This window comes from Bombus vancouverensis, chromosome 1 (genome assembly GCF_051014615.1).
Source record: "Bombus vancouverensis nearcticus chromosome 1, iyBomVanc1_principal, whole genome shotgun sequence".
In the NCBI taxonomy this organism is placed as follows: Eukaryota; Metazoa; Arthropoda; class Insecta; order Hymenoptera; family Apidae; genus Bombus; species Bombus vancouverensis.
The window spans coordinates 5,778,845-5,799,855 of NC_134911.1; the positions used below are offsets into that span (position 1 = coordinate 5,778,845).

The 21,011-nt window shown below is 37.8% G+C and overlaps 1 protein-coding gene across 3 annotated transcripts in view; it reads right to left on the minus strand.

Annotated features, from left to right (window-relative positions):
• LOC117160626 (uncharacterized) overlaps positions 1-21,011 on the minus strand; it is a 166,581-nt gene that overhangs the window by 13,586 nt on the left and 131,984 nt on the right. For all 3 annotated transcript variants that reach the window (XM_033341493.2, XM_033341492.2, XM_076620517.1), the window contains one exon: positions 174-379. In XM_033341493.2, the coding sequence (XP_033197384.1) occupies positions 174-379 (206 nt within the window). The remainder of the gene's footprint in view (positions 1-173; positions 380-21,011) is intronic.

A 21,011-nucleotide genomic window follows, 5' to 3' on the forward strand; every position in this document is an offset into this window, starting at 1 on the left:
CGTGCACGAACTTGGTTTGAAAAATGATTTAGCCTCAATAATATTTAATAGAAAGCAATATAAGTGTAAGCGGCACATTTTTATAGACTAACAATAAAATAATCGATTGGCATTAAACGTGAATAATTATCTGCAATAAATATTCAAAAAGCCTTATCAAATCGTGAACACACTTAGTCTTCGTGACTGGCAACCATTCGGCGTGCGTGATCCTCAAACTCTGATCGAGTTGTGGCAGACGAGCTTCCAAGTTGGGTGGTAAGCTCGGTAAACCTCTCGGGTCCGGTTGTATCGCGGTCTTCTGTCCTCCGTCTTCCCCACGCATCAATAATCCGATATGATCGTCGAAGCTGCCCTTCAATCCAATGTAATCTTCAGCCTGTGAAAGCCAACAGGACGTTTAATCGCTACTGTGTATATATCTTGACCGAGGATGCTATTTCGTAGAAGGGAATTAGAGACGTTTCCAATCTCTATTTTTCGATAAATTATTATTTGACATAATTTTGAGATTGTTTCATTATGTAATACGTACGTTATTATTGACGGATTTAAGATTTTGCACACGCAAGTATTTCCAATAAAGTATTGATTTTTATTGAAATGAAAACATGTTTATTTTTATGTGCATATCTATTTATTTTCATTATATCATTTTTAATTATGTAATTAGCTATATGCGATAAATTCATATATGCGCTAAAAGTTGATACTGTATAGTTCTTATGTTAATAATATGTTATGATGATATTTTGTGACAGTTTCTTTTTCTTTGATTCGTTAAACTTTTTATTGCTATTGATGTGTCAGTTGCGTTTCGTCGATTATTTTAACAGCACTGTTTACACAAGTATCGAGTTTTTGCTATTATTGAGCATTTATTGCTGCAAGGAAGGGTACTGCGCCACGTGATAATTATTGAATATTATTACTTGGTAATTTTTGACGACCGATTCGCCTAAATAAAGCTAAATTAAGCTAAGAATAGTTACGTTACAAAGAAATATGTCGCTTCTCTCTTTCTCTGAAGGGAAATTAAAATCTTGACAGTGGGTTAAGTGTTAAATGAAACAGTGTTGTGAATACTTCACGTAAAGGAAAAGGATAGATTATGTAGATCAACGAAAAAGTATATATATGTCGGAGATGAAAGAACACCGGAGTCTGTAATTGAACAATTGTAGTTATTCAATCCGATTGTAATTGTTCGAGAGTTGTGATAATGAGCTTGGGCTCGAGGCGACAGTCAGTCGCCGAACGTAGCCGCGGTCACGGGATGAACGCTTTGCCTAGCAAAGATATGGAGTAATTCTATAGCTCTCCTTAAAGGAAATATTCGTGGCGACACGCGACAGTAAACATTCCAACGGTTTCTGTCCCGTGGCTCGCCACACGCAGACCCTATTCTTCGAGTAAGATGATTGCCAGATGTCGATGCGTCTCCGCAGTACATGTTCGGCTAGCCCGAGGGCCCGTTATAAATCTTAAGGTTTAGTTAACTAAAGTCCTTCAAACAGACGAACAGTCTTTGTCCCAACTACGGGAAGATAGGGGAGACATATTTTTCAACGAGCGGCGTCTCCCGCTAGCAACTTTCCCTCGAAGGCGGCTAGCATCTTTTTCTAACCACCGATATGGAGATTGACCAATTAGCAGCAACGTCAATTTCCCTTACTTTCTGAACGAAGGCTTTTCTCGACGAATCCGATGATCCCGTATCCTTAGACACACCCCATTATAGTTTTCCTCTGTGGCATCATCGGGACGGGAAAGGCATTCTCGTTCGCGATCTCACTGATGAAAGGAGTAACCCTTTACGACCAGTGAATATCACGCATCCGACTTAGATTTTGTGAGTACGTTCATCTATCATCCCGTCGACCGCGGATTCGTTATTGAACCTAGGATCATTGTCATTAGTTTCTCGAGTGCCTAACTACCACGGTTACTTGTCCGGCTCTATAATAATGTAAACCCGACATATATATATGTCGGAGCGGACATTAGAATTAGGGTTAGGGGCGTGAAACGAATCTTCGTTTGGGTTACACGTTGTCGTTATGCAATAGAGAAGACATTGACTAGTGCAAATACGATTATTATAGAACCGGACAAGTAACCGTGGTAGTTAGGTACTCGAGAAACTAATGACAATGATCCTAGGTTCAATAACGAATCCGCGGTCGACGGGATGATAGATGAACGTGCTCACAAAATTCACTGGTCGTAAGGGGTTACTCTTTTCGAGATCGCGAGAGAGAATGACTTTCCCGTCCCGATGATGCCACAGAGGAAAACTATAGCGGGGTGTGTCTAAAGACAAGAGATCATCGGATTCGTCGAGAAAAGCCTTCGTTCAGAAAGTAAGGGAAATTGACGTTGCTGCTAATTGGTCAATCTCCATATCGGTGGTTAGAAAAAGATGCTAGCCGCCCTCGAGGGAAAGTTGCCAGTGGGAGACGCCACTCGTTGAAAAATAGGTCTCCCCTATAGTTGGGACAAAGACTGTTTGTCTGTTTGAAGGACTTTAGTTGGCTAAATCTTAAGATTTATAACGGGCCCTTGGGCTAGCTGAACATGTACTGCGGAAACGCATCGACATCTGGCAATCATCTTAGTCGAAGAATAGGGTTTGCGTGTGGCGAGCTACGGGACAGAGACCGTTGGAATGTTTACTGTCGCTGTTCGCTGTGGAGTGCCAAAGCGTGCAGACGTATCTCTAGTGCCCAGTGTAATCCGAAAACAACACGTGTCGCCCAACCGTCGAAAGTGAACACAGCCAAGTGTTTCCTACTCTTTAGGGAGAAGAAAATCCCACGCACCTAACCCCAACCCGAATACTAGCCTCATAGCCTCACGACTAGTTATTCATTTTGAATTAACTGGCTCGATGATGGCCCAGCAATCGCGACCAGGCTCTCCGGAGCAGACTCGCAACTACCCCGCGCTACCTCCTCCGTGGCAGAAGTGTAGCAGAACTCTCCGCACCAACGACGCTAATATTACAAAGAAACGGAAAATAGAAACATCAAAACCAGACATGAACGGCACCCGGAACGAACAATCAACGATACAAGTAAACACCCATAACAGATTCGCCGTATTGCAATCCACTAACGACGCCATGGAAATCGCAGACCCGCCGCCAAACCCACAAGCACAGAGAATCCCCCCTCCCCCACCAATATTTGTGGATGACGTCATCGACATACAAACAATGATCAAGTCCTTAGAGAGAGATATCTCCAAGGAGGACTACAACTTAAAGATAAATAACAATAAAGTAAAAATACTGCCGAGGAACACAGAAGCTTACAGAAAACTCACCAAGATACTTAGGACCCTGAACGCCAACTTCCACACCTACCAACTCAAACAGGAAAGGCCTTTCCGGGTGGTCCTACGAAACATCTACCACTCAGCAGACATAGACGAACTCAAATACGAACTCTCAAAACTCGGCCACGAAGTCATCAACGTAAGTAATATAAGGCATAGAGTCTCGAAAGACCCGTTGTTACGCCATACGGCTTGCCATAGATCATATTCTTAACTGTCGGTCGCGGCACTATAATGTCGCGGACGGATCGTCGCGGCTGCCCGGCAAACAAACATTGTAGTGGCAAGCGCATGGTTCATTAAGCAGAGCGACCTCCAGAAACGTCGATTCGTGGCCGTTATTTTATCTGGCGTAAAAGAATGTGGCGTGATCCGAACGTAGTGGGGGTCGCCTTCCAGAAAAAACTAACAAATCGAAGGACGGGCAGAACGTTTCGAGAAGCCAAACAGTCAATACATATCTTATATCGCGCATTACGTAGTTACATTTCTTTTGTTGTTCCATTTATATCTTTCTAGTTAATAAGTTGTTGAAATAAACGTTAATTTATTAGTGTTAATACAGTGCTATATTCATTAAACCACCTCTGTTATCCTAAACGAAACAGGGGAACGACTATTTCGCGGCGTCGATTAACATGATTGTAGCGAGAATTTACAACTCTCGTTGACGTGCTATCTCGCGATCACGTCTCTCCGCGAACGGTCGTAACACCCGTTATCCTTATTTTTCATAGATATAAAACAAAAGCCTAACAATAAGGAAATCTACAACATCAGTCGCCTAATGAACGCAATAGTAAAATTCGAACCACCGCTTGTGAAAAAAGAAATAGTGCAATGCAAAAGGTGCCAAAGGTACGGTCATACGCAGAAATACTGCAACCATACTTTCCGCTGCGTTAAATGTGCAGGCACTCACCCCACTGACCAGTGCGCTAAATCACCGGAAAACCCAGCGAAATGCATCCACTGTCAATGTGACCATCCTGCCAACTACAAAAGCTGCTCAGCCTATAAAACTCTATACACAAACAGGTACCCTAAACTCAGAGCAAAAGAGGTAACCAACCAAACACTCAGCCCGCCGAAATTCACGACTACCTCAATCCCCTCAACCAACCAAACACCCAGTCCTACCAAATTCATCACCACCTCAACCTCCTATGCCCAAGCAGTACAAGGCATCCAAAATAACCCGAATAGCCAAAGGGATCTTTCCCAAAATAGTGTCCCCAACCCACCTAGCACAAACAGCTTCTCTAGGCTTGAAAAGCTAATAGAGAAACAATCAGAGCAAATAAATAATTTGCTATCGCTACTAACACTCATCATGGATAAATTAATACGCCCCGACGCAAAATAAAACCAAGGCGCATAGCTCTTTGGAACGCCAACGGTCTAGCGCAACACAAACTTGAACTAGAACTCTTCCTAAAACACCAGCAAATCGACGTAATGCTCGTATCGGAAACCCACTTCACCGACAAAAACTACCTGAAATAAATGGTTACAAATTCTACCATACCCAACACCCCAGCGGAAAGGCCCACGGTGGCACTGGAATAATAATCAAAACAAGTATTAAGCACTACGAACTTCCATCATTCCAGAAAGACCACCTCCAAGCAACAAACGTAGCAATAGAAGACTGTCATGGCACAATCACCACTTCAGCAGTATACTGCCCTCCCAGACACTCCATCGCCAAAGAAGACTTTGATAACTTCCTGGACACCCTGGGCAATAGATTCATAGCTGGAGGAGACTATAACGCCAAGCACACCCAATGGGGCAGCAGACTGGTTACAGCAAGAGGCAAAAACCTCTTGCATAACAACAGCATAATAAACAACAACCTCAACTACCTCACCACATACGAACCCACATACTGGCCCACTGACACCAACAAAATACCCGACCTTCTCGACTTCTTCGTAACTAAAAATATCTCATCAAGACACGTCCAAATCAACTCCTCGGCTGATCTCTCCTCTGATCATTCCCCCGTGATAGCAACAGTCAGTTCAACAATCATCGAGAATACACCTAATGGCTCCATTCACAACCAACACACCAACTGGCAGTTCTTTAGAGAAGTCTTTACACACTCAACTTCAGCCTTAACTCCACTAAAAACTAAGGAAGAAATCGAAGCAGCCACGGAATACTTAAACACGAGCATAATAAACGCCATCCGCCTCTCCACACCGACAAAGACGTCTATCAGCAAACAAGAATATCCCCAATACATACTAAAAAAAATAGCAGAAAAACGTAGACTAAGAAGAGTATGGCAGACCCATAGAACACCGGATGACAAACGCAAACTAAACAACGCAACTAGAAAGCTATCCAAAACCATAAAAAATTATAAAAACGACTGTTTCCAAAAATACCTCGCCAGCTTATCCCCCACAGCCGACTCCAACTACTCACTATGGAAGGCCTCCAGGAAACTCACACGCCCCCCACAAATAATCCCACCAATCCGCCGTCCGCAAGGTGGATAGGCGCGAAGCCCTATAGAAAAAACCGACCTGTTTGCTAAATACTTGTCTAAAGTATTCAAACCCCATTCCCCCAAAGCTGCCGCGGACGTTACTGAATACTTGCACACCCCTTTCCAAATGTCCCCTCCTATCAAACCCTTCACTTCTGCAGAGACTATAGAAACAATCAGTCGCCTAAACCCCAAGAAAGCAGCAGGACACGACCTAATAGGCAATAAAGCAATCAAGGAACTTCCCATAAAAGGGATAGCATTCATCACATCGATTTTTAATACTATCCTTCGCCTGGAACACTATCCTAAGGCCTGGAAAATCTCATTGATTACCCTCATCCCTAAACCCGGTAAACCGATATACGAAACCAGCTCCTATCGCCCAATCAGTCTTTTACCTACCCTGTCCAAACTATTCGAGAAGATGCTCACGAACCGACTCCTTCCAATCCTAGAGAACTTGAAAACACTCCCAGATCACCAATTCGGCTTCCGAAAACAACATTCAACAGTAGAACAAATCCACCGCATAACCCATACGATCAGCCAAATACTCGAAAAGAAAAAATATTGCTCAGCGGTTTTCCTAGACATCCAACAGGCATTCGACAAAGTATGGCATGAAGGGCTACTATACAAGCTTAAAAAGATCCTACCTCACCCCTACTACTCCATCCTAAAATCCTACCTAACCAATAGACAATTCATGGTTAAATGCCTAGACGCCACTTCCGCAACATTCCCAATAGAATCCGGCATACCCCAAAGTAGTGTCCTCGGACCCCTACTGTACTCCATCTACACTGCCGACCTACCTATATCAAACGAGACAACAATAGCGACATTTGCAGACGACACAGCGTTATTAGCTACCCACGCAGACCCGGTAATAGCCTCATCCACTCTCCAGCGAAGTCTCGATTCCATGGAAAAGTGGTTTCATAAATGGGGCTTCAAAATTAACGAAAAGAAATCCTCACATGTAACCTTCACGCTCCGAAAGCAAACCTGCCCCCAGGTCACCATCAACAATGCAACAGTTCCTAGCAGGGACTCAGTCCGATACCTGGGCATGACCCTGGACAGGAGACTAACGTGGAAAAGACACATCTCAGATAAAACCAAGCAACTAAAGGACAAACTAAAAAAATTCTATTGGCTCACGGGCCGACGCTCCAAACTAAACATACAGAATAAAATTACCCTCTACAAGACCGTAACAGAACCTGTCTGGACCTACGGAATCCAACTATGGGGAACAGCAAGTAACTCCAACATTGAAATACTTCAACGCTTCCAATCGAAAACGCTAAGACCCTTAATAGACGCACCTTGATATGTTACCAACGAAACAATCCATCGCGACCTCAAGATACCCACAGTCAAAGAGGAAATAGCAAAATATAGCGACAGATATAGCAAAAGAGTCAACAAACACCGAAACCCCCTAATCACTGGACTACTTGATACGACGGACCAGATTCGCAGGCTGAAGAGGCACTACCCGCTAGACCTAAACGCTAGATTCATTTAGTTATCCAAATTAAGCATATGCACTTACTTATAATACTTATAAATTATACCTATCTATAATAAGTATTAACTTATTGTAAATAAACAGCCATGTCACTGCGCCACGCCAGAAAAATTACTGAAAATTCTCAACGCGAGAATTGATTGTAATTTCAACAAATAAATAATATATATATATATATATATATATATATATATATATATGTCGGAGATGAAAGGAAAGCCGAAGCCCTTCCTTGGAAATTTTGGGAACATCCTCTAGTACCTTGGCCTAGATTTTATTATAGTTGTAATTGTTTAAGATTTGTAATAAGCGAGATTGGGTTCGAGGTGACAATCGGTCGCTGAACGTAGCCACGGTCACGGGATGGATGTTTTATCTAACGGAGGTCTGGAGTGGTTGTATGTGTTTTCCGAGAAGTGTGGTTGTGGCGGCATGCGGCCTCGAGAGCGGGCCGAGCCACGTGTGATGTTGCCTCGGAGGTGCCGATGCAATGGGACATACATTGTATTTAGTAACCAAAACTCCAGGCAGAAACTGCCTAGCAACGGCGTTTGGAACTCTCTCGATGCTTCCAACGAGTGTGCCTAGCAACGGCGTTTGGAACCTTCTCGATGCTTCCAAACGGGGATAGAAAACAAAATGCAATCGTACAGGGAGAAAAATCTCCACGAGGCTGGCATTCTTGCGATTGCCTTGGAGAGTGATACATCGAGCGTTTTCGAGGATCGCATTTGCGTCTAAGTTAGTTTCGCTTAGTAAGGAGTTATCCCGGTGACCGTGGATTCGTTTGAACTCAAACATTGCTAATAGTATTATTTAATTTAATTATTCGTAGATCGTATTATTCATTAGGCTTAGTGTTTGTTAGACTTATTATTAGTTGTACTTATTATTTGTTAAGCTTAGTGATAGACCTGTATATACGTGTAAATAAAATCTCGGCTTTGTGAAACGATGGCTAGTCCACATGAAGAGTCGTCGCGCGCCCAAAATTCGAATCCTGATCCGACATATATATATATTTATATATATATATGTCGGAGATGAAAGAACACCGGAGCCTTTGGAACTTCGGATAACCCCGCAACATTGTAACCTAGAGTCTACTATAGCAGTAATTAAACAATTGTAGCTATTCAATCCGATTGTAATTATTCGAGATTGGTGATAGTGATCTCTGGCTCGAGGCGACAGTCTGTCGCCCAACGTAGCCGCGGCCAAGGGATGAACGCTTTGTCTAACGAAGGTATGGAGTAATTCTATAGCTCTCCTTAAAAGAAATATTCCTGGCGACATGCGACAGTAAACATTCCAACCGTTTCTGTCCCGTGGCTCGCCACACGCAGACCCTATTCTTCGTGTAAGATGATTGCCAGATGTCGATGCGTCTCCGCAGTACATGTTCGGCTAGCTCGAGGGCCCGTTATAAATCTTAAGATTTAGCCAACTAAAGTCCTTCAAACAGACAAACAGTCTTTGTCCCAACTATAGAGGAGACCTATTTTTCAACGAGCGGCGTCTCCCACTGGCAACTTTCCCTCGAGGGCGGCCAGCATCTTTTTCTAACCACCGGTATGGAGATTGACCAATTAGCAGCAACGCCAATTTCCCTTACTTTCTGAACGAAGGCTTTTCTCGACGAATCCGATGATCTCGTGTCCTTACACACACCCCAATATAGTTTTCCTCTGTGGCATCATCGGGATGGGAAAGTCATTCTCGCTCGCGATCTCACCGATTAAAGAGTAACAACTTCGCGATCAGTGGTTATTTCACGTTTTAACCAGACTTAGACTTTGTGAGTACGTTCTTTTGTCATCCCGTTGGCCGCGGATTCGTTATTGAGCCTGAGACCATCGTCACTAGTGTCGCGAGTGCCGAACCGCCGTGATCAATTGTCAAGACTGTAATAATTCTATCATTGTAATAAACTACACCTGTGTATACCGTACCAATGGCCAATTCTCAAGAAGATTCATTTGACGCCCACAACCCTACTCCCAGTGCAAATCCGACATATATATATATATATATATATAAATAATATATATATATAAATATATATATATATAATATATACAATATATATATAATATATATAAATAATATATATATATATTGTATGTATTCATATTATTTGTTAGTGTTTATATATATATATATTAATATAACATCATAGAATTAATTATACCAACAACGATGAATTGGATTTTAAAGTTTATATTTCTTCCAGTTTATATATTTGTCGGGTTTACATTAGAATTAGGGTTAGGGGCGTAAAGCGAATCTTCGTTTAGATTACACGTCGTCGTTATGCAATAGAGAAGACATTGGCTAGTGCAAATACGATTACCATAGAACCGGACAAGTAACCGTGGTAATTAGATACTCGAGAAACTAATGACAATGATCCTAGGTTCAATAACGAACCCGCGGACAACGGGACGGTAGCCGTACGCACTCGCAAAGATCTAAGTCGGATTCTGTGTTAATAGTCGCTGGCGTTAATCTCTTTTTTGTCGATGAGACCGCAAGAGAGAATGACTTTCCGTCCCGGTGATACCCCCGAGGAAAACTATGACGGGGTGTGTCTAAGGACACGAGATCATCGGATTCGTCCGGGACATCCTACGTTCGGAAAGTAAGGGAAATTGACGTTGCTGCTAATTGGCCAATCTCCATATCGGTAGTTAGAAAAGGATGCTAGCTGCCCTTGAGGGAGGGTTGCTAGTGGGAGACGTCCTTCGTGGAAAATAGGTCTCTCCTGTCTTCCCGTAACTGGGACAAAGACTGTGTATCTGTTGAAGGATTTTAGGTAACTAGATATTAGTGTTTATGACGGTCCTCGGGCTAGCCGATCACGTGCTGTGGAGACGCGTCGGCATCTGGTAAACATCCTGCCCGGAGAATAGGATCTACGTGTGGCGAGCTACGGGACAGAAACCGTTGGAATGTTTCCTGTCACGTGTCGCTACAAATCTTTCTTTTAAGGAGAGCTATAGGGTTACTCAATGCCTTTGTTAGATGGAGAGTTCGTCCCGTTGACCGCGGCCACGTTCGGCGACTAATTGTCGCCTTGAGCCCAAGCTCATTGTCACAAGTCTCAAACGAATACAATTGGGTAGAGTGACGGTAAATCGTTTAATTACAACTGTGGATTTTAATTACAATGTTTCTATGGATTTACCCGAGGTTTCAGAGGGAAGGCATCGGTGTCCTCTTATCTCCGACATATTTATTTAATAAGCAATATTATGAACTAGATAGTATGTTGCGATACAATTAAGAACTCAATTACTTATTTAAAAATGATTACAATCTATTTACCTAAATAAATAATATTTGTCATTTATATAAATATATTTTCAAAAAATAAATTGTTCATTTCCTAATGGAAATTCTTCTAATTTTATTTGAAAAATATTACATGATTAAATAAATTGAAATGCAATTACGAAAAGATGAATTAATAAAGCTTTTACACATTGCAGAAACAACCTAATAATATCTTCCAATAAATCATAGCTTCTGGGAATTGCCTATCACAATGTGTACAGGTATAATTAATCAGACCATAATTACTCTACTCGCATAATTTCGAAACTCATCGAACATTTGACCCAAAAATGAAATCATAAATATTGATTTACATGATTGGGGAAATATGTTCCAAGCGATGTTTGGACGTCAGAGACCTATTCCATGATACAAAGTGTTGGAACAGTTATTGTCTGTGACCTTTTTTAACTTCAGAGTTACTTGCTTTATGTATGTAAGTCTTCGGGTTTACTAAATCATCATCCATTACGTTGAATGTATGTGACTTAATCATCCGCCAAAGAGTAATAGCGAAAAATAAATCTTGAATATTTTTTTACAATTAATTTTATAGAATACTTAAATCTTCTATATCTTTAAAAAATAGCTCATCTTTGTATAGAAACATATATATTTGTGACTTAGGCCACTTGTAAAGTCAGTAGTACGGTTATTATTGTGAAATAATAATTGTCTTTCGTAACTACTTTGATCACTAATAATAATCATATCAAATTTCCAATTTCATATCCTATTTCCATTTCCACCAAAATAAAGCTTTAAAAATTCCTATGTATGGTTTGTAACCAATTAATAGATACAGTATGTTACGCCGGGCGACTCTCTGCCTGGCCCAGGTCACACACCGCGGGCCAGACGGACACCAGATGTCCGCTCTTCCGTACGGCGTACCCTCAATAGCCTTAAGCACCCGTCATAAACCCGAGTCACTTGCCTGCTAAGGTCCTTCAAACCAAACAAACATCTGTGTCCGAAGAATTTCTAAAGACTATTGTCTACCACGGCGGGACAAGGGAAAGTTAGTTTTTCTCACGTACGCTGCAACTTTCCTCCCATTAACCACTTTCTCTCGAGGGCGGTTAAGACCCTTCGTTTAACCAATTAACAGCGAAGCCTATTTCCCTCACTCTCTTAACTAACATCGGTACCAACAAATCCGATGATCCCGTGCGCTAGACACACCCATCCTTAGCTTTCCTCCGACACAGCATCGTCACTCAACTTCACTTCTTCTACATCGTTGGAAAAGTCAACTACTAAGTCTACCGCTAATGCCCATCGGGCAGTCTAAGCATAACGCGAGAGTCGGTCTCGGTATTGTCGAGCATACATTTCCTCTCCTAAATATCTTATAGTGCTACGTCCACTAATACACTAAATCTAATTATAAGAGCCCTGCTCTAACGTACATATGTATCTTATCTTCGTGCGATAAGTGATTATCTATCTATCTATGCTCATCAGTGTAATCTAAGTGTTGGAAATATATAATTTATAATTCTGTGAATCACAGTGTTATACAACCTCAATCACCCCTATTATCTCAACGGAAATCAGGGGATCGATCAATTCGTGGTGTCGATTGTTATAATCGTAACGGGGATTTACGACCCTCGTTGACGTCTCTCCTAGCGACTACGTCTCCCCGCGATTGGTCGAATTTACACAGTATAATTTCTAACGTAACTTATAAGTAAACATATAATTTATAGACAAATATAATAATTATCTTTAACATTTATGATATTTATAATGATACTACTAAAAATGAGTAATGTCAAAGGAAATTACCGAGAACTTCTGATTATTAAAGAAAAAAAGAAAAGGTAGTTGATGTGGCAATGAATTATAGAAATCTTTTGCTTACTATACACATATCTAAAATTACGATATAAAACTAAATGTGGCTTGGATACTGTTCTCGTATATCGATAAAGGTTTCTGTGCAATAGATAAAACTTAACATTTTATTTTCATTATATAGTTATCATTATATTAAATGGTAATATCTTTACATCTTATGTCGTCTTCTTTGAGCTATATATTCTTCTCATAAAACTTCTGTAATAAAATAAAATAACTCGTAATAACTCGTAAAAAATGTTTCAAACAAAAGTGGCATGATTTCACAAAACGTTAACTTATTATTAGTTATTTTTAAAACAATTACATCTCAATTATGTTCAATTATATCATATTGAAATCCACCTTGTTGATCATACAGTAAATTTCAGCTAATTTCATAAGAATATACTAATCTCAAAAAATTAGTACTATATCAACTACACAGTTATATTAAAAAGAATTATTAACAATAATTTTCACAAATGTTAGCTTTTAGAATCACTAACGTCTATCAATTAAAAAAATCTCTGTTAGGGAAGTGATACATTTACACTGTACATGAGAGTGTGTGTGTAAGGGTTAGAGGGCGTCAAGGACTCAGTGGAGACAAAAGACTGTTGCCAGATGTTAGAAGAATCTAGGCTAGTCGGTTGGCAACCAGCGTGCGTGCAAGACGTTCTTAGAGAGGAATATAGATGTATAACTGTTGTATGGGAAATATAGTCAATAATTTGTATTCCCAAATCCTCTAATTTCCTTAACATGGTAGCAGAGCGTGGTTACTAGTTTTGCAAGATATTTAGTGCGTGATTACGATCTTGCGAGTGAGTTTTCAGTAAAGAAAAAAAAACTTTCAGAAAAAAAATATACTTCGAGCACGTAGGAACGCTTGAGTAAGAAAAGAAAAAAAGAAGAATCAATTAAAATGGAGAGATCGGAAATCATGATACCTATATTCGATGGTGAGGATTATGGAATGTGGAAGCAAAGAATCACGATGTTTCTCAAATATAAGGAATGCGAGGTTGTTACAACTAGAATGAAGAACGAAAGAGACGATGAAGACTGGGACAAAAAGGATTTGAAGGCGATTAATATAATTTATAGTGCAATATCGAACAGACAATTGGAGTATGTTAGGGAAGGAAAAACGGCGTATGATATAATAAAAAGGTTCGATGAAATGTACTTGAAAGAGTCGACGGCACTGCAGATCGTATGCAGAAGGAGATTGGAAAACATAAGACTGGAGAACTACAGTGATTCAGCATCATTCTTTAACGATTTTGAGAAATTAATCAATGAATTAAAAAGTGCGGGCGCACAAGTAAGTGAGAGGGAAAAGCTGAATTACATGCTGAATACGTTACCCGAAGAATACAGCTACATAGCGGACATAATAGACGCATTGAAAGAAGAGGATCAAACGGTAGCGTATGTAAAAAATAAAATAGAGATAGCAGAGAAGAAAAATAAATCCAATCGAGGAGAAAGGCAAACCAACGCCTTTTCTGCAAAAAAGGAAGGATGCTTCAGATGTGGAAGATTAGGACACTTTGCGAGAGAGTGTCAAAATGGCGTCCAAACGGGAAGCAGTAACGGCTATTGGCATGGGCCAACACGTGGTCGAAACAGAGGAAGAGGGAACAAAGGCAATACGAGCAGAGGACGTGGAAACTTTCATCGTCAATCAACAACCGGCACGGGCGAGCATGGAAACTCAAGAGCAGGCATATGGATAGCAACGGCGCACGCAGCAAACAGCAGTGAGACGAATGAAATAAGTAAGAACGAAATAGTGTGGCTATTAGATAGCGGTTGTACCGATCACATAATTAATAATATAAATTATTTCGATAAATCTATCGACCTAAAAGAACCGGTAAATATATATTTAGGCGATAATAGACCGATAAAAGCGACAAAAGTTGGGAATGTTATAAGTTATTTTGAAGCATTCGGAAAACAAAATGAAATAAATATGAGGAAAGTATTTTACGCGAAAGAAATGTCCGCAAATTTGATTAGTTTAGGTAAACTAACAGACAATAAGAATACGGTTATTTCCAAAGGAAATATTGCGAAAGTAATAGACGAGGATAATAAACTTACAGCTGTAGCGTTCAAAGAAAATGGGACATATAGAATAAAAAGTATATTGAAAGGGAAGAAGCACTTAGTAAACAGCGCCGAACGTAGTGGTATGAGTAAAAAGGAAAGATGGCATAGGATGCTAGGACACGTAAATTTTAAATATTTAGAGATTTTGGGTAAAGAGCAGCTAGTGACTGGCATACCGAATGAATTTGAAAAGGAACTTTTGAAATGTAGGGTGTGTATAGAAAGCAAAATGCATAACTTACCTTTCAAAAATAATCGAACTAAGGCTAGGGAAATAATGGAAATTATTCATACGGACGTGTGTGGTCCTTTTAAGACCACCGGATTCAATGGAGAAAAATATTTCATTTCATTTATCGATGATTATAGTAAAATAGCTAGGATCTATTGTATAAAATCAAAAGATGAGGTCTTTGATTCTTTCGTACAGTTCGTAAATGAAGCCGAAAATTTAACGGGCAAGAGGTTAAAAATATTAAGATGCGATAATGGTAAAGAATATTTAAATAATCGAATTTATAAATTTGCTAGGGATAAAGGTATAAGAATAAATAATTGCCCAACATACGTACATGAATTAAACGGGACAGCGGAAAGGTATAATAGAACAGTGATGGACATGGCGCGTTGCTTGTTAGCGGAAGCGAAAGTACATAAAAGGTACTGGCCGGAAATAGTTTGTACAGCGGCATACTTGAAAAATCGAATATTAGCGAATACTATAGAAAGAAAGACACCTTTTGAAATATTCTTCGGGAGAAAACCAAGTGTTAAAAATCTACATCTATATGGAAGTAAAGTTTTTGTAAGAAGGCCAGAACAAAAAAGAGTTTCCAAATGGGACAAGAAGGCAGATATGGGAATTCTATTAGGATATAGTGAAGTAGGATACAGAGTCTTATTAGGTGGGAAAATAACAATAGCTAGACATGTAGAGGTCATAGAGACAGACACTAAATGTATCGGTTTTGAGGAAAATTCATTAGAGGCAGATAGAAATGATAGCGAAGATAACTATTCATTGGATGGTATGGATAAGGAAGAGTTAGAAGGTAGGAAAGATGAAAATAATAGTAGTATTGAAAGCTCAAACACTCCTAGGAGATCTACACGTATTAAGAAAACTCCAGTAAGGTATCCAGAAAAGGAAAATATTTGCGAGATTCATGCAAATTATTGTAAAGTAGATATCCCTCGTACATTTGAGGAGGCGATTTGTTGCGAAAATAATGAAGTTTGGAAACAGGCTATGGATAAGGAAATAGAATGTCTCTATAAGAATAAAACTTGGAAATTGGTAGAAAGGGTAAAAGGCAAAGAAGTATTAGATGTAAAATGGGTTTACACGAAAAAATCAGAGGACAGGTATAAGGCTAGATTAGTGGTAAGGGGATTTCAACAAAGAAACGTAGCCGATGACATATATTCTCCAGTGGCGAGTAATCAGACCTTTAAGATATTGCTATCATATTGTTGTCAAAATGGATTAATAATTGAGCAAATGGATGTAGAAACTGCCTTTTTAAATGGTGAAGTAACCTCGGAGGTATATGTAAATCAACCAAAGGGATATGCGGACGGAACGAATAGAGTTTGTAAATTATCGAAAGCGCTTTATGGGTTAAAAGAAAGTCCGAGGGAGTGTTTAGGGAGGGACTGGTATGAGTGTTTTGATAAGTATGTGACGAGATTAGGTTTTAAAAAGAACAATATAGAGCTGTGCCTATATACTTATGGAGAGGGAGAAAATGTTGTTTATTTGTTAATATACGTAGACGATTTGTTGATTTGTAGTAAAAACAAAGGGAAGATACAAAGTGTAAAAAAAATTATTAACTGATAAATTTGAAATGAAAGATTTAGGTGAAGTAAAAGAATATCTTGGAATAAATATAGAGTATGATTATTTAAAAAATGAAATGAGATTAAGCCAAAAGAAATACATAGAATCATTAGCAAACAAATATAAATTACATAACAGCAAATTGTACTGTACACCTATGGAGACCAACTTAAAAATTGAAAAAGCTGAGATAAATAGAGAGGACATTGGATACAAGAATTTAATTGGCGCATTGCTGTATATTAGTGTAAATACCAGACCCGATATAAGTTATAGTGTGAATTATCTGAGTAGATTTCAAGATTGTTGTAACGAGACACATTTTAAATATGCCTTGCGAATATTGAAATATTTGTACCGGACTAGAGATTTAGGGCTACATTATAAAAGAAATGAAAAGTGCGAAACGATAGATTGTTATGTGGACGCTGATTGGGCAGGAGATCATATAGATAGGAAATCGACTTCTGGGTATGTAATTAGATTGTATGGAAATGTAATTGGATGGAAGTCTAAAAAACAAAGGTGTGTGACAAAAGCCTCGACGTATGCAGAGTATGTAGCTCTATCGGAAGCGGTGAGCGAAGTAATGACTATCAGAGAACTAATGAAAATCTTCGATGTAAATGTAGACGATAACCCTGTAAAAATCTATGAGGATAACTCTGGAGTAATGAGTATAGCAAAATACGGAACTTTTACAAAAAATTCTAAACACATCGAAGTTCATTACCACTACGTTCACGAGTACGTAAAGGAAAATAAGATAAACATAATAAAAGTAAGTACAGAAGAAAACACTGCGGATATTTTTACGAAGGCACTGTGTAGAGAGAAATTTGAAAGGTTTAGGTCATGGATGAATGTAAAATAAGAGAAATGTAAAGAAAGCGATAAATGTTAAATATTTTGTTAATTCGACAAGTATGTAAATAAAATTAAGTGTACAGTATAAATGTAAGGAGGCGTGTTAGGGAAGTGATACATTTACACTGTACATGAGAGTGTGTGTGTAAGGGTTAGAGGGCGTCAAGGACTCAGTGGAGACAAAAGACTGTTGCCAGATGTTAGAAGAATCTAGGCTAGTCGGTTGGCAACCAGCGTGCGTGCAAGACGTTCTTAGAGAGGAATATAGATGTATAACTGTTGTATGGGAAATATAGTCAATAATTTGTATTCCCAAATCCTCTAATTTCCTTAACAATCTCCAGTTTCAAAGTGATCGATATTAATTTGCTTGGCTACGAAATCGTCAACTCTAGCCCTCAGAGTCATCGATATCGGCTTCCGCAGCTCCATAATTAGTACTATCAGTTCATACGATACTTACATTCTTCAATATCGCGTGTCATCACTCCTAGATCGTCAATATCGATTCCCCACTTTCCTTTTTTCACCGTTTCCCACTATCTTGTTCTGTGCTTCGAGATGATGTATCAAGTGTCCCAAGCGTATTTTATTTATGTGAAAAGTTACGTTATACATCAAAGTTTCCAACTACACATATATTTTATCATGCTACTTCAGATAAGACTGTATACCTTAACTAAAAAGTATAATGCAAGTGACTTCGTATACCTAAAACCTTGATATATAGGTTTCACACATACGAGACTATTTGAAGCGAAACTGTTCAGTTCCATCTACTTTTTATCAATTTCTCAGTTTCATGTACGCAAGTACAGGATTGATGCTTCCATCAGTTCAATTATTACTACAGGATGGCATAAGTAATAACAAATCTGAAAGTAAATTTAAAAGATAGTGTTTGTAATCATCACTTTTTCATCTCTTTCAATTATAAAATTGATCAATATGGCTTCTAAACGGCTCATGTATTTGTATCGTTGTATATCATTTGTATAATGAATCATTTTAATGACGAATGACGGCGAATTCAATTTAATTCAATCTATAATTATTACTCGAATTTAAAATTTTTAAGTCGTATCTATAGTACTTCAAAGTATAGAAAGTATATTTTTATACATTATACTATAAAAAGAATTAAAAAAAAAAATTCATATGACAGTATGTACATAACAGTATAATCAAAATAAGAATATAACAGCAACGATGATGTTTACTAATCCTCGCTCCATTATGAACAGATGGTTTTAGATCCAAATGTTAAACAAAACGAAAGAGTACATTTTTAATGTACCACGTAGTATAATCTAATCCTTCAAAAGAAGAAAAGAATATTAGTAATATGATTCAATTTTTATTCACTATTGTACCTTAGTAGCCTTATAATTTTAATAACATTTGTTACATCACATCTTTCGAGATTTTCTTCTAATTTTACAGCCTCTATTGTATTATTCTGACGTAATAGTAAATGTACTGTTAAAAATGACACTTTGCATGCAATTCAATAAAATAATGGTATAGACATAAAGAAGTCACAGAGAAAATATGAATATACGAATCAGAAATTTTATTTAGATTTATATTGGATGCAAAATTATCCAACTTACCGGCTTATAATCATAAAAAAGTCATTAAAATTTTGTATGTATGTATTGTATCATTTTAAAGGAAAGATTAAAAAACTTCTAAAACCCTTGTAATTATTATCTACTTATTACTATAAACGAAAAGTATAAATCATAATTCAATTTTATATATCTTAGAATTAATTCTGTCCTCCTTACAGGTTATCGAACAAATCCTTATTTTTTTCTCAGTTTTTATTATATACTTAGGTATCATATACCGTTATACATACTTCTTTTTTTTAAAGATTCCTTTCAAATTGTAGGATCTCTCTTATAATTTTTTCTTTTTCTTATAATTAACAAACTTTTCTAAAGGTTCGTGCTCCTATATCTATCAAAGACCTTCCTGATTTATCTGCAGTTTCATATGTTACAGCGTAATTTCAACAAATAAAGAAATCACAACCCTACACAATTCACTTTTCATCTCCAATAAAATCCAATAGATGATACAATGACATAAAAATGAATATCCAAACATGGAGATGCGTTAATACAACAATTAATAGAATTGGCGTACAAGAGGTATATGCAGGATTTGACACTATCGAAGTTTGAGTAGGAAAATGCGTTTATTTTACGGGCAATTTCAAATGGATTTTTCGAACGCTATTTTGGTCCGTTGACGTTTGAAAAATTTCATTTCCACGGATTTCACAGGCTTTTTCATGCCTTTCGTCAGGTTATACGACACACTCCTGTGTGTCATGTATGCACGGTCGGGATCATCATCTGCGTGTACACACGCTTGTACCAGCTTCTGTGCATTTTTTCATTGCACGATGATCGATCGTTCGACTGGATTGCGGGACACAGTGGCCACGTGAAAAATGGTATCATTTTTCTTCGGTTATGGCTCTCTATTTTTACGCGTTACAACGCGCGCACCAGGTCATAAACATCCCAGGCGAAATGAATTTTTGTTCAAATAATGGCCACCGTAATTTTTGCATAATTCCGTATTTGAATAATATTAACTACCGTTAGCACAATGGCAGTTGTAATTATTCAAATGACAATGAGTTTTAAATTTATTCCAAACTTGAAATCATTTCAGCCAGTTAATAACTCTATCTTTAAAGAGAGATAAATCCTATTTTATGTAAATTTTCTAATAAATTGATTATATATAAAAATATAATATACATAAGGGGATATTTTTAAAATATTTGTTAGGAAATTGTTTCATGAAACTTGGGCACTTAAATATGAATTATGAATTTGACATGTTTATATCAAATATCTGCCCTTTAATTATTAAAAAATTTTTTTTTAGACATATTTGCTTATAAATCTTTGAATATTTTCTTTTAATGTTTAAATATGTGCTAAATTTTTATAAATTGCGGATTTCATTGAACATTCTTCTTTAATGTTGATTGTTTGATAATAAAATGAAAAATAATACCCTTCTCTCTTCTTCCTTATAATTATTATACTGTATTCTAAGGTATGGCTCTCGGGGCTAATATTATAAATTTATCAAAATAACAGTAAAAAATATATAGCATATACATCAGGTATAAGTGGAGAATTGATAAATTAGTAAACGTACTAATAATTTCCTTGATGTACAAATCAACATGAATACTACACACGTTACAAACGTTACAAACACAATCAATAATAAATTATATTTCAATTATATTATGAACCGACACACCCTCGATAAATGTAATGATAAGAAATTTAGAAACTTTAAAATCAAATAGGAAACGAAACTACCTCTATTCAAAAAGTAGATTAACTATTAGGTTGTCCGAAAAGTTTCTTTCGTTTCATAAGTTGATAATAGCTGAATTTCTATTTTATATTATTTTATTGAATTAGGTACGATCTATTTCGTTATATTTCTATTATTATGTTCGTGCATAATTCAATAAACTAATATAAAACGAAAAATACTGTGTTAATACTATTGTGTAATACTAAATGTACATATTAAATACCCTGTTTCATTTTCGAATTCTCTATTTCTAC